Source organism: Pan troglodytes, chromosome X, assembly GCF_028858775.2.
Source record: "Pan troglodytes isolate AG18354 chromosome X, NHGRI_mPanTro3-v2.0_pri, whole genome shotgun sequence".
NCBI classification, from domain to species: domain Eukaryota; kingdom Metazoa; phylum Chordata; class Mammalia; order Primates; family Hominidae; genus Pan; species Pan troglodytes.
The window spans coordinates 9,008,466-9,022,882 of NC_072421.2; the positions used below are offsets into that span (position 1 = coordinate 9,008,466).

Below are 14,417 nucleotides of genomic sequence, written 5' to 3' on the forward strand. Positions count from 1 at the left end.
TGCAGGCAGAAAAACACAATCTGAATGAACTTGTTTTTTTTCTGAAACTTGGAAAACCTAGAAAAGATGAGTGGTATACAGGGGCCAATTAACATAAATAGCACGAGGAAAAATGAGAGGAAGTCACTCCTCTCCTCCCAATGGGAGTACTGTGTTTTGAAGGATTCATGAATGGAATTTCAGAAACTTGGCAAAAGAATACATTTACTTCACTTACTCCATATATATTCTGAATTTCATATTTACTAAATAAAGTGTTTCCAAATGAACATTTCTTTTTTTACATGTTACATGTAAAATTGTTTTACATGTAAAAACATGTACATCTTTTTAACATGTTACATGCAAAAAATCTTTTTACATGTTGTTATATGTTGTTACATGTGAAAACTGCACATTAAAAAAAGGAAAGGCAGGCGAATTCATCATTCAAGTTTTTAGATGTCCGTATAAACTTCCACATAATCCACGAATATTAAACTGGATAAACAAAGCACTCTACATAATTTACCTTGCCACAGATGTGAAATAATTGTAAGCGTACATAAATGTTAACAAAATGCTTTCATTCAATTCTAAGGGGAGGTATCATTGAATGATGGACCAAAACAAACTAAATGGCATTTTGATGTCTGTGGAAATGACATACCCACAAACCAGTGGCTCAGCACTGATATTAATATATCTTGCTCAGTTGCCTTAATCATTTACAGCAGTATAATTTTTTTAAGAACACAGACAGTAAGGTGCTTTTAATAATTTTGATATGGCCATAGAGTATATCTATTTTTTGAAGTCCTACTTTCATTGGAATTGCCTCTTTATCCTAATGAGTAAATACAAAAGAACGCACAGATAAGATAGCTTTTGTCTTCTTCTTGTTTTCTGAGACAGAGTCTTGCTCTGTCGCCCAGGCTGGAGTGCAGTGGCACAATCTTGGCTTACTGCAACCTCCAACTCCCGGGTTCAAGAGATCCTCCTGCCTCAGCTTCCTGAGTAGCTGGAACTACACGTGCGTGCCACCACGCCCGGGTAATTTTGGTATTTTTAGCAGAGATGGGGTTTCATCATGTTGTTCAGGCTGGTCTCAAACTCCTGACCTCAAGTGATCCACCCACCTTGGTCTCCCAAAGTGCTGGGATTACAAGCGTGAGCCACTGTGCCTGGTCAATTGACGTCTTCATATAGCCCTCCGTCTATCCCAGTTAGCATGGAGGGATTTTAGGTAGGTCATACAGAAACTGGGTAATGATGGCAGGTGTGGAGGAACAGAATGTACCACTGAATGGGAGGTCCGGGGGAAACATATGGCGGAAATATCCTCCCGTGCCACGTGATCTGCCAAAATTGAACATGGGGAGTTTAGGAGGGGCGACATGTCAGTTTGGGAACTATCTTTAGGGGTGCTAACCCAAATCTCCCTTTCTCCAACTAGAGCACCCTGCCTTCCTCATTAGATGTCACCCCCCCGCCCCCGACTTCATCCGCCATGTCCTGATGGTGCTTTGTGACGTATAAGGCCTGCGTTCCCACCCAGGGTTACCATTGGCTGGGTAGTGGAGTGTTGACCAATCACAGGTCAGGGGCGTGATTGTCTCGTCCTGGGATCGCGAGAGGGGTATATACAGGGAGGCCAGACAGCCTGGAGTTAGTAGACCGTTGCGAGACGTTGAGCTGCGGAAGATGAGTCCAAAGCCGAGAGCCTCGGGACCTCCGGCCAAGGCCGAGGAGGCAGCAAAGAGGAAGGCCTCCTCTCAGCTGAGCCCCAGTGGCCCGAAGAAGAAGGTGAGTGACCCTCCCAAGCTCCTCCTCGTCTTCCCCTCGCCTCCTTCCTCACAAGAAGCCTCTCCTGTCCTCACTTGGCACAACCCCCCAACCCGGTCCCCACCGCTTCTGAGGACACGTCCCTGTTCCCAGCCTCCTCCATCCTCGTCCCTAAACCAGAGCCCTTCTGTGATCGTCCCTGTTGTCCTTCCAGACTGCCAAGGTGGCCAAGAAGGGAAAAGCGGTTCGTAGAGGGAGACGCGGGAAGAAAGGGGCTGCGACAAAGATGGCGGCCGTGACGGCACCTGAGGCGGAGAGCGGGCCAGCGGCACCCGGCCCCAGCGACCAGCCCAGCCAGGAGCTCCCTCAGCACGAGCTGCCGCCGGAGGAGCCAGTGAGCGAGGGGAGCCAGCACGACCCCCTGAGTCAGGAGAGCGAGGTGGGGGAACCACTGAGTCAGGAGAGCGAGGTGGGGGAACCACTGAGTCAGGAGAGCGAGGTGGGGGAACCACTGAGTCAGGAGAGTGAGGTGGAAGAACCACTGAGTCAGGAGACCGAGATGGAAGAACCACTGAGTCAGGAGAGCGAGGTGGAAGAACTACCGAGTGTGTAGACGGCCAGCTACTCCCCTATCTCCGAGAGCAGCGACTAAGTTCAGGCCCAGCCGCCAGACCTCAGAGATCTCACCAGCGGGGTGCTTGCCATACTGTTGATAATAAAATGAATGTGTTGCAAATTGATCTGAGTGACTCCGTGTTCTCTGATGGTGGGGAGGGAGGGAGGGAGGGAGGGGGGAAGAGGTGGTGTGTGGGGAGGGAGGGAGGGAGGAACAGGTGGTGTGTGGGGAGGGAGGGAGGAAGGAACAGGTGGTGTGTGGGGAGGGAGGGAGGAAGAGGTGGTGTGTGGGGAGGGAGGGAGGGAGGAAGAGGAGGTGTGTGGGGAGGGAGGGAGGAAGAGGTGGTGTGTGGGGAGGGAGGAAGGAAGAGGTGGTGTGTGGGGAGGGAGGGAGGAAGAGGAGGTGTGTGGGGAGGGAGGGAGGAAGAGGTGGTGTGTGTGGAGGGAGGGAGGAAGAGGAGGTGTGTGGGGAGGGAGGGAGGAAGAGGTGGTGTGTAGGGAGGAAGACAGGAAGAGGTGGGGTGTAGGGAGGGAGGGAGGAAGAGGTGGTGTGTGGCGAGGGAGGGAGGGAGGAAGAGGTGGTGTGTTGGGAGGGAGGGAGGGAGGAAGAGGAGGTGTGTGGGGAGGGAGGGAGGAAGGAAGAGGTGGTGTGTTGGGAGGGAGGGAGGGAGGAAGAGGAGGTGTGTGGGGAGGGAGGGAGGGAGGAAGAGGAGGTGTGTGGGGAGGGAGGGAGGAAGGAAGAGGTGGTGTGTGGGGAGGGAGGGAGGAAGAGGAGGTGTGTGGGGAGGGAGGGAGGGAGGAAGAGGTGTGTGGGGAGGGAGGAAGAGGAGGTGTGTGGGGAGGGAGGAAGAGGTGGTGTGTGGGGAGGGAGGGAGGAAGAGGAGGTGTGTGGGGAGGGAGGGACGGAGGGGGGAAGAGGTGGTGTGTGGGGAGGGAGGGAGGGAGGAACAGGTGGTGTGTGGGGAGGCAGGGAGGAAGAGGTGGTGTGTGGGGTGGGAGGGAGGAAGAGGAGGTGTGTGGGGTGGGAGGGAGGAAGAGGAGGTGTGTGGGGAGGGAGGGAGGGAGGAAGAGGAGGTGTGTGGGGAGGCAGGGAGGGAGGAAGAGGTGGTGTGTGGGGAGGGAGGGAGGAAGAGGTGGTGTGTGGGGAGGGAGGCAGGGAGGAAGAGGTGGTGTGTGGGGAGGGAGGGAGGGAGGAAGAGGAGGTGTGTGGGGAGGGAGGGAGGAAGAGGAGGTGTGTGGGGAGGGAGGGAGGAAGAGGAGGTGTGTGGGGAGGGAGGGAGGAAGAGGTGGTGTGTGGGGAGGGAGGAAGAGGTGGTGTGTGGGGAGGGAGGGAGGAAGAGGAGGTGTGTGGGGAGGGAGGGAGGAAGAGGTGGTGTGTGGGGTGGGAGGGAGGGAGGAAGAGGAGGTGTGTGGGGAGGGAGGGAGGAAGAGGAGGTGTGTGCGGAGGGAGGGAGGGAGGAAGAGGAGGTGTGTGGGGAGGGAGGAAGAGGTGGTGTGTGGGGAGGGAGGGAGGAAGAGGAGGTGTGTGCGGAGGGAGGGAGGAAGAGGTGGTGTGTGGGGTGGGAGGGAGGGAGGAAGAGGAGGTGTGTGGGGAGGGAGGGAGGAAGAGGAGGTGTGTGGGGAGGGAGGGAGGAAGAGGAGGTGTGTGGGGAGGGAGGGAGGAAGAGGAGGTGTGTGGGGAGGGAGGGAGGAAGAGGAGGTGTGTGGGGAGGGAGGGAGGAAGAGGAGGTGTGTGGGGAGGGAGGGAGGAAGGAATAGGTGGTGTGTGGGGAGGGAGGGAGGGAGGAAGAGGAGATGTGTGGGGAGGGAGGGAGGAAGAGGTGGTGTGTGGGGTGGGAGGGAGGGAGGAAGAGGAGGTGTGTGGGGAGGGAGGGAGGAAGAGGAGGTGTGTGGGGAGGGAGGGAGGAAGAGGTGGTGTGTGGGGAGGGAGGGAGGGAGGAAGAGGAGGTGTGTGGGGAGGGAGGAAGAGGTGGTGTGTGGGGAGGGAGGGAGGAAGAGGAGGTGTGTGGGGAGGGAGGGAGGAAGAGGTGGTGTGTGGGGTGGGAGGGAGGGAGGAAGAGGAGGTGTGTGGGGAGGGAGGGAGGAAGAGGAGGTGTGTGGGGAGGGAGGGAGGAAGAGGAGGTGTGTGGGGAGGGAGGGAGGAAGGAAGAGGTGGTGTGTGGGGAGGGAGGGAGGGAGGAAGAGGAGGTGTGTGGGTAGGGAGAGAGGAAGGAAGAAGTGGTGTGTGGGGAGGGAGGGAGGAAGGAAGAGGTGGTGTGTGGGGAGGGAGGGAGGGAGGAAGAGGAGGTGTGTGGGGTGGGAGGGAGGGAGGAAGAGGAGGTGTGTGGGGAGAGAGGAAGGACGAAGTGGTGTGTGGGGAGGGAGGGAAGAAGAGGTGTGTGGGGAGGGAGGGAGGAAGAGGTGGTGTGTGGGGAGGGAGGGAAGAAAAGGAGGTGTGTGGGGAGGGAGGGAGGAAGAGGAGGTGTGTGGGGAGGGAGGGAGGAAGAGGTGGTGTGTGGGGAGGGAGGGAAGAAAAGGAGGTGTGTGGGGAGGGAGGGAGGAAGAGGAGGTGTGTGGGGAGGGAGGGAGGAAGAGGAGGTGTGTGGGGAGGGAGGGAGGAAGAGGTGGTGTGTGGGGAGGGAGGGAAGAAAAGGAGGTGTGTGGGGAGGGAGGGAGGAAGAGGAGGTGTGTGGGGAGGGAGGAGGAAGAGGTGGTGTGTGGGGAGGGAGGGAAGAAAAGGAGGTGTGTGGGGAGGGAGGGAGGAAGAGGAGGTGTGTGGGGAGGGAGGGAGGAAGAGGAGGTGTGTGGGGAGGGAGGGAGGAAGAGGTGGTGTGTGGGGAGGGAGGGAGGGAGGAAGAGGTGGTGTGTGGGGAGGGAGGGAGGGAGGAAGAGGAGGTGTGTGGAGAGGGAGGGAGGGAGGAAGAGGAGGTGTGTGGGGAGGGAGGAAGAGGTGGTGTGTGGGGAGGGAGGGAGGAAGAGGTGGCGTGTGGGGAGGGAGAAAGGAAAGAAGGAAGGAACAAGTGGTATGTGGGGAGGGAGGGAAGTGGGGTCCCGCACGGTTGAGGTCACAGGGACAGGTCACAGTTAGCCAGACAGGAGGATAAGGATTGCGTCATGGCTGAGCACTGGAGACAAATTTCCCCTTCACAGGATGACTCCGCTTCTTATACGGTTTGTTTCTTCATGCAATCTTGCTAGCACATACACCAGGTACCAAGAACTGGATTCTACCTACTTAGGTTTCACTGTCAAAATACCTTTTCGGTTATAGAAACCGATGGAAGAATCGTTTCCATCTCTTTCCTTTCAGCGTCCTCTCCCTACAATCTAATATAATTAAGAAGAAAAATTCAAAGTAGAGCAAAATCTGTCTACTTGAAAAGAGTCTTTTTATTTTTGCGACTGAGGAGACAAAAATTATATTTCATATTTCCATTCATTAGAAATACACAGGTCTTTTCTGAATAGAGTAGAATTTACTATATAGAAATACACATAAATATATGTAAATAAAATGTAATATACAACTGTATTTGCTGTATACAAACACGTTAGAAATACACAGGTCTTTTCTATATGTACTAGAACCTACCATATATATTTATATATTAACATGTATTTTTATATTTTTATATATATAGATTGTATATAGAAATATTCATATATAAATATATATTTTATATAGAAACACCTAAAAAACATATTTATATGTATATATTCTATATAATTTATTTTAGAAGGTAAGGGTTTATGCTTGTTGAAGCATGGTTCACAGGCAGAAAGAGAAAGGAAATTATCACTTTCAGAAGAGTAAAGTACAAAATTATCATGATTCAATACTCAGCTGTCAATAATTGCAATGAGAGTATAATATAGTAGAACTTTTTATTTATAGAAAAGACCTGTGTATTTCTAATGTGTATATATGTAATCTACATTTATATATAATTATATAAATGCACAGGTCTTTTCTATATATGGTAGAATTTACTACTGTATTCCTAATGTGTGTGTATATTTATATATATATAAAATCTGTATAAATATTTATATAAATGCACAGGTTTTTATATAAACACACAGGTCTTTATACAGAAAAGATCGTTGTGTTTCTAATGTGTATATGTATATATAATTCATATTTGTCTATGTATTATATACATATAATCTATATATTTGTATATTTATGTATTTATTTATCTATTTTATGTATTCATATAGATAGATTTCATATAAAGATTTTATATATATAAATATTTACATTCTATATAGATTTTATATATAAATATTTATATTCTATATAAATATTTAGACATCTGTAAAATATATAAGCATTTTTATATGTATATATAATACATAAATATATAATGTATAAATATAAATATATACTATATATAAAATATCCTATATGTGATCATTTATTTTAGAAGGTAAGCTGTTAGTATTGTTGAAGCATGTTTCTCAGGAAAAAGGAGAAAGGAAATTATTTTAAGAAGAATAAAGTACAAAATTATCGCGATTTAATTTCCAGTTGTTAGTAATTACATGGACAGAATAACTCATGTCCTTTAATCCTACAATGAATAGCACGTTAAACTTTTATGTGATTCTGAAAATATGAATTTCCATATAATAAGGGTTTGAGATGTAAAGCACTAATTTTATAGGCAGTTTTCACTTGTTACATAGATTGTTCTTATAGCTTTAAAGACGTTAAAATTAATGGTGGCTTTGAAGAGATGGTAGCATCATTTGAGAAACAATAAATGAGTTCTGTTTCATCCTTTCCTTGGTGCAGTCAGGGCTTCACTTCATTAGCTTAGGAAGGGATTTCAGAGCTTTGCATGTTGATCTTGTAGCTGCCTCCTATGGAATCCTACGAAATCTAGGCCACTATACCACAGAAACAGGGCGTTGCCCCATGTCCTGAACACCATCATTTTGTGGTATATTTCTTTTGTATTTCTTGTATGGAAATACCATATAAGAATGAGCATGCTTGGTATAATTCAAAGCCTGTTTATTTGCAAGGCTGTATTGACCCTGGACAATAAATATTTGTATGTTACGGATGGGAAACAAGTCTGCATGAAAAGCTCCTGCTGTCTTTTAGGAAAGCCTCTTGGCTGTGGTTGTATATCTCTTTCCAAAGGGAAATTGGTGAACTTCCTGCTATAGTTTTTTCCATAATGACAGCATAAAACTAAAATAAACTGAATCTTGTCAGTGGTCACTTTTGGGTTTGATGCATATTACGGAGCAACGTTGCAGTGTATTTTAAAATTATACTCCAGAATTCATTTTGTGCACCTTATTTTAATGCCGTATTTCCATTCAAGCTCTGCAACCCAAAACAGTCTGTGTTGATTCTTTTGGCATTGAAAAAATTATCCATGGGTTTATTTCATCATTTCATGGCAGTAGGAGCTTCAACTGCTATTTGTTGGGAACCCATCCTGACTAGCTATTTCACTGGGGCTTCATGTTTTATTGTGATGATTGGCAGACTTGTGTTTCAGGAATTTTTGGCTTTGGAAAGTTTCTATGATTTTGAAATTATAGATGCAAAAATGTCACTGAATTTATTTTCACAAACTGTTTTAATTCATTATAGACAATAAGTGGTTTAATCAGAAATCAATAATTTAAATAATCTTTTAATTTGTTGGAGCATTCACAAATACTACATCTTCTTTTAAGTCTTTCATTATTCTACATGTTATATACATAGTTAAATTAGTTAATAAGAGTGTCACATATTTTCCCTCCTTCTCCAACTATCCACAAGCTGAGGCTTAAAATAAACAGTGGAATGAGTAAAGACCCGAAGTAATATAGCAGCAAAGCTGTAGTTGAATTTTATAATAAAATAATAGATATCAAAGTTTCCTGATGTTTTTAGGCAAATCTTCCTGTGTCCCTAAAGGGAGGATCCCCTTGACAACAGTCATGAACAACAGGTGATCTTGAGATTCCCAGCTGTCAAAGACAGTTAGTGGGAAAATTTGAAAGCACCTTGTACGTATTTTTAAATCTTAGTTGCATTTCTAGTTTTTTTTAGTTTCCTGTGGACTATATTTATCCTGCAATCACTGGTTTTATTGGTTGTCCTTCATATTCTTGTATTTCTCTACATGCTTGTGAATTTGTATTTTCAGCTTCACTTAAAGAAGGAAATATACTTTCACACATTAAATCTTCCAGTCTTTAGGTTCCTTAACTCCCTTTGCCACGTTCCAGAGTCCTCAGTCCAAAGGGACATCAGGTATCAAGGCTCAGTATTCCCTGCCCATGATGAGAGTAGGAAGATGGCTGATCCTCTTCTCACTAAGCCAGGAAGGCAGATATTTTAGTACCTGGTTAGGTGTCTGAACCCTAAGCCTACACGCTTAAGATAAGCTAAACACCAAGCAGCATAAGAAACCTGCCTCTCTCAGCTTGCTTTCCTCTGGATTTATTTGGGTAAATCTAATTCCAATTCTCCCACCTAGGTAAGGAAGATGAAGTCTTAGTTATTTCAGAAGAAAACTCTTGGTGAATGTTGAGACCTGTTAGCAGACCCCTGGCTTTTTCCTATCTGTATCTAAATTTTCTCCATAGCATTTACCTGCATTGATACCTGTTTAAAATGGAAGGGGTACAACATGCTGGGCTATCTTGATTGGAAATCATTATTTTTTTGTGGAGGGGGGAGGGCAGGGGGTATTTTTTTTGTACTCCAATAAAAAGTCTCATCATAAAGGAATTGTCACATAGAAACTCTTGCCCTTAGAAATTGTTTCCTTTGGGTGTCTACCCATTAATGCGATTTCTGGGTCAAATGGGAGTTCTAGTTTTCGTTCTTAGTTCTAGTTTTAGTTCTAGTTTTGCTCTTTGATGTGGCTCTAATTGGATAATTGGAATGAGACAGAACTCCTCTAGGAAGGAAAAGAAAATAGAGGTCTTGGTAGACACAGAGGTTCTTTTTGTTCCATTTACAAAATTGGCGGGCGGCTGGGGGCAGTGCTGCTAGAGGTCTCGCTCTGCCCAGATGCATAAATTCTTCTCCTACTAATAAGCACTGCTTGATGTCAACGTCACTGCATCCTATTACTCATTGTAGGCATGTAGCATGACAATTACCCACTACCCCTCTTCCTACTTCTGGTCCCAAACATTATGACTCAGAATCAACCCAGGTGTCCATCAGTGGTGGATTGGATTTTTTTTAAATGTGGTGCATATACACCATGAGGTACTGTGCAGCAACAAAAAAAGAAAGAAATCCATATACACCACGGAATACTGTGCAGCCATAAAAAAAAAGAAATCCTGTCCTTTGCAGCAACATGGATGCAGCTGGCCATTGTCCTAAAGAAATTAGCACAGAACAGAAAATCAAATATCACATTTTCTCATTTACAAGTGGGAGCTAAACCCTGGATCCACATGGACATAAAGATGGTAACAATAGACCCTGAGGACTTCAAAACAGGGGAGAGAAGGAGTGGGCTACGGGCTGAAAAACCTTCCTTTCGGGTACTGTATTGACTATCTGGGTGATGGGATCAGTAGAAGCCCAGACTTCAGCAATAGGCAAAATATCCTTATGACAAATCTGTACATGTGCTCCCTGAATCTAAAATAAAATAGAAATGTAAAAAAATAAACTGTTTCCTATTTAGAACTCTTAATAACATCTCGGGTTGGTGTCTCTTCCCGATAGAAAAAGGTGTAGTGTTTTTATTCTTTTTCCATTCCTGGGCACTATCAAGTCACCATGCCTTGAGGATGGACACAAAGGCTTCCTCTAGAGCAGCAGGAATTACAAATTGAATTTTATAATCCTGCTACATTTACAGTAAAAGGCATGGATGAATCAGCTGTAAAGATCTATGATGCGGTTGATGAACTATCTTTTCTCTGTGGTTGCTGGACCTAAGATCACAGGGGTGCTTATTTGGGTCTTTAGCAAGAGCAGATTCTAGTTGCCTGCCCAACTTTTGGCCTCAGATGAAAAGCATTCTTTGGTCTGGTCTTTCCTAGCCATGGGCATGGACTGAACAGCATCTCTCAGGAAGCACAATTAATCTTCAGATGAAAATCGTAAAAAAAAAAAAAAAAAAAAAAAAGAGGAGGCGTTGTGGAGAAAACTCGTTTGGTGTAATCTGCCAACAATTCTTTTAGTTCCTCTGTACCGGTGTGCAGAGGTGCATAAGAAAGGGATTTTTTGCTCAGAATTATTTAGTCTATGATTAGTTACTTATAGTCAAGAGTAGTCATGGAACTTGTTAGTTATGCGAAATTGGACCAAATAAACTTCTTTAAGCCTCATGACTGATTTTTGTAAATAACAATTAGCATATTTTGAGCATTTGAAAGGAGCTAGAGGTTCAATGCCTTACGTGTGGGGTTACATTTGATCTTCATAGGCTCCTGAGAGGGTAGGTGCAGTTGCTAATTCTCTTTTACTAAATGCCCAACATCACACATAGATGACAGCTATTCCTGAGACTTACAAAATGCCAGCTCATGACATTATGCTATGCTGCCTCCCGTACATCATACGGGAGTAATTGTTTCTGCCTTACTAGTTAAGTCAGAAAAGTAAATGAGGCTTGGAAAGACCCTAGCTCAAAGCACATACTCAAAAGTATTAGTTTATCTGCAGCATGGAGGTGATATCCACCCATTGAGATGCCAGTCAAACTCTCCTGGGGTTTTTTGTCATCACCTGCTTTCCCTAAACTAGCATTGTCCCTGACACAGCTCTGTTTGTGGTGTTTTTTCCCCTCTGTTTGTAGGCATTTTTGTAGCACTACTTATTTGCTGACTCAAGGGCTCAGCTTAAGACCTTAAACGCTTCAGGGGAAATGTTTTCTTTCCAAATCTAATGCTATGATTTACATCAAGTCCTATAGTATGACACGGGGCAGGATTGAGACAATACTCTGGCTATGTGAATGAAGTGCAGGAGACTGTATTAAGAATAAGGATTAACTTATGTCTTGTATCCCATGTAAGTCATGACGTTTGGGGCCAGAAGCAGAGAGAGGGGTGTCGGGCGTAATTATCATGCTACATGGCTACAGTGAGTAGTAGGATGCAGTGAAGTCGATATCAAGCAGTGCTTATTAGTAGGAGAAGAATTTTTGCATCTGAGCCAGAGCAAGACCTCTAGCAGCAACCCCCCCGCTTCCAATTTGGTAAATGGAACAAAAAGAACCTCTGTGTCTACCAAGACCTCTACTTTCTTTTTCTTCTTAGAGGAGTTCTCTCTCATTCCAATTATCCATTTAGAGCCACATCAAAGAGCAAAGATGTGGGAATAAAATCTGTAACCTGCACTTCTATGTGTCTCTAAAGACCTTTAGAGTAATTGCAGATGAGACCAAAAGACGTTTTTAAAAAAGAAGGGTCAGCTTCAATCACAAGATCAGAAAAACCTGACAAACCTTAAGTTTCTTTGCAAAATAAAAGCACTTTTCTACTTTAATGAGAAATGATCAGAAAATAGTCTTCCCTGTACTTGCACACAGTCATGTCTCCCAATGTAATTGGTAGAAAATAGCTAAAAGCATGAAGCAAGTCCGTGGAGACATCACAAGATCATGTAAATGGATTAAAAGTGAATCCAGTTTCTTTCGTTTTAACCCTTGAATATTTTCCCTTTTTTTCCGTTCTCTTTTTCCCTTTTTCTTTGTTTCTACTATCTTGCCCTCTTCTGAACTTGCAAGGTTCACAAAAACTATTCTCAGAAGAATGCTTCCGACAGTTTTCAGAACAAGATCCCCTCAGCGATTCCAATTAAAGGGCATGAAAAACAGTAACAATCACCAATCATTCCAATGACAAGTTTTACCGCACTGCTACCTGGGCCAGGACACAGGATCGTGGAGTTTTCTCTTCTCCTGGCCCCGTTTAACTCCAATCTTGCTTTGGTTTAGAGGCTACCCTATCTTCAGGTGCTCCCTAATACATATCAGGAAAGTAAAGCCTTTCACCTTGAGTCACCTTCACTAGTTTGTGTCATGATCTTTGTAACTATTGGCCTTACCAACACTCTGAAAAAGGCTTAATAACAAACAGGTTATGAAAAGAAAGACAAGTGGGTGTTTTCACCTTCTTATTTTTATTTCTTTCTGACTCTTTTCACTGATATCCCCCACCCCACCCCAGCCATCTGCAGCAACTCTACCCAACTTCCAAAATTTATCTATCCCATTGCTACCTGTGATAATCCCCACAGCATGAAGTGGTCTCTCTTTCTTTAAGCTATCTTACCACTATCACCAGACAGTGGCTCCTGATATAATCACACATACATGTGGATTTTTACACTTCTTAGGGGGATAATAGCCTATTCAAGGGCGAGGACCGTACCTTATGTCTCAGTATCTATGGCTTATTTAGGGTAGGTGCGTATAAACTAATTTTTATTGCTGAAATTTACAATTAGCAGTGAATTGTATTTTTTTGTGTGAAGATTTCCTCACCTACTAAAATATTTCATTTATGACTATGTTCATTTGAAATACAAGGTGAAAATGAGGTGAGGTGCATGATATTTCAATGCAAACGTGAAAACAAATGAAGGCATGAGGGGAAGAGATCCATTTTTAAAAATATGTGGTTAAAGTAGTAAAATGATTCAAATAGGTTTCTCTGCCCCAAAATGCCAGGCTTCTCTCTCTCTTAGAAATACGTCCTGTGCATACCTAGCTCTATATGCTTTCCACATAATTGCCAGCATGATGTTCTTCCCTCTCCTCATTTTCTGCTAAACTCCATCATCTTAAGTCCAACTGAAGACCCACTTTCTCCAAGAAAATTTCTGGACTCACACTCCCTACAATAGAGATCTCATTTTTTATCATTTAAATTGGAATGGATAGGCCAGGCACGGTGGCTCACGCCTGTAATCCCAGCACTTTGGGAGGCCGATGCGGGTGGATCACTTGAGGTCAGGAGTTCGAGACCAGCCTGGCCAACACGGTGAAACCCTGTCTCCACTAGAAATACAAAAATTAGCTGGGTGTGGTGGCTTGTGCCTGTAGCAGGAGAATCGCTTGAACCTGGGAGGCGGAGCTTGCCATGAGCCGAGATTGCGCCACTTCACTGCAGCCTGGGCAACAGAAAAAAAAAAAAATTGGAATGGACAATAACAAATGAAGCTTATATATGTCACTACTATGCTCCTCATATATAATAATAATTTGTATATCTTCTACTAGTTTGTTTTTTAAATAAGTTAAGAGCAAAGACTACACTTTTTTCTTCCCTCGGAATTTCCATTTCACCAAGCACCAAAATTTGGTCACATTTTCAGGATCAATGTTTCATTGTTGATTTTTTATTCATTAACTTACTTTTGAAATAACTTGGTTCCTGGTTTTTATCAGGATATCCCTTTCAAAACTTGTATTATTCTGGAGCATTAATATTGCAGGCTGGACATCAAAAGTAACAGAGGGCCCACTCTCTGTGCTTTTTTTTTCCTTTTTTTTTTTGAGACAGAGTCTCGCTCTGTTGCCCAGGCTGGAGTGCTGTGGCACAACCTCAGCTCACTGCAACCTCCGCCTCCCGGGTTCAAGCAATTCTCCTGCCTCAGCCTCCTTAGTAGCTGGGATTACAGGCGTGCACCACCACGCCCAGCTAAAAGTTTCACCATGTTGGTAAGGCTGGTCTCAAACTCCTGACCTCGTGATCTGCCCGCCTCAGCCTCCCAAAGTGCTGGGATTACAGGCGTGAGCCACCGTGCCCTGCCATCTCTGTGCTCTTAAATGGTAAGTCATTGACTCATCCTAGAGAAAAGTCTACATAGGCTCTCATAGATTATTAGAGCCCTGGATCTGGTTTTCTGCAATTCTCTTGGTTTTTCCAAATTTCTTCCCTTCATTCTGGCATCCTTCTTGATCCCTTGTCTACCACACCACTTAAATCTCTGTCTAGGAATGTTCAGGCATTGTATAGAGGCATTGGTGTTAATGGTATTATCTCTGAATCCATCCCACCGCCTGGAAGCAAGACACCCTTGGTTTTCTATGTGAGAGGTAACTCAAGCAGTCACTATGGAAAGC

The 14,417-nt window shown here is 44.7% G+C and overlaps 1 protein-coding gene across 1 annotated transcript; it reads left to right on the forward strand.

Moving 5' to 3' along the window:
• The first annotated feature begins 1,570 nt into the window (after window positions 1-1,570).
• LOC107971192 (variable charge X-linked-like) lies at window positions 1,571-2,504 on the forward strand. The gene is made up of 2 exons (NM_001427503.1): window positions 1,571-1,785; window positions 1,979-2,504. The coding sequence occupies exons 1-2, from the start codon at window positions 1,684-1,686 to the stop codon at window positions 2,375-2,377; spliced, it is 501 nt and encodes a 166-aa protein (NP_001414432.1). The 5' UTR covers window positions 1,571-1,683; the 3' UTR covers window positions 2,378-2,504.
• Window positions 2,505-14,417: the final 11,913 nt, after the last annotated feature.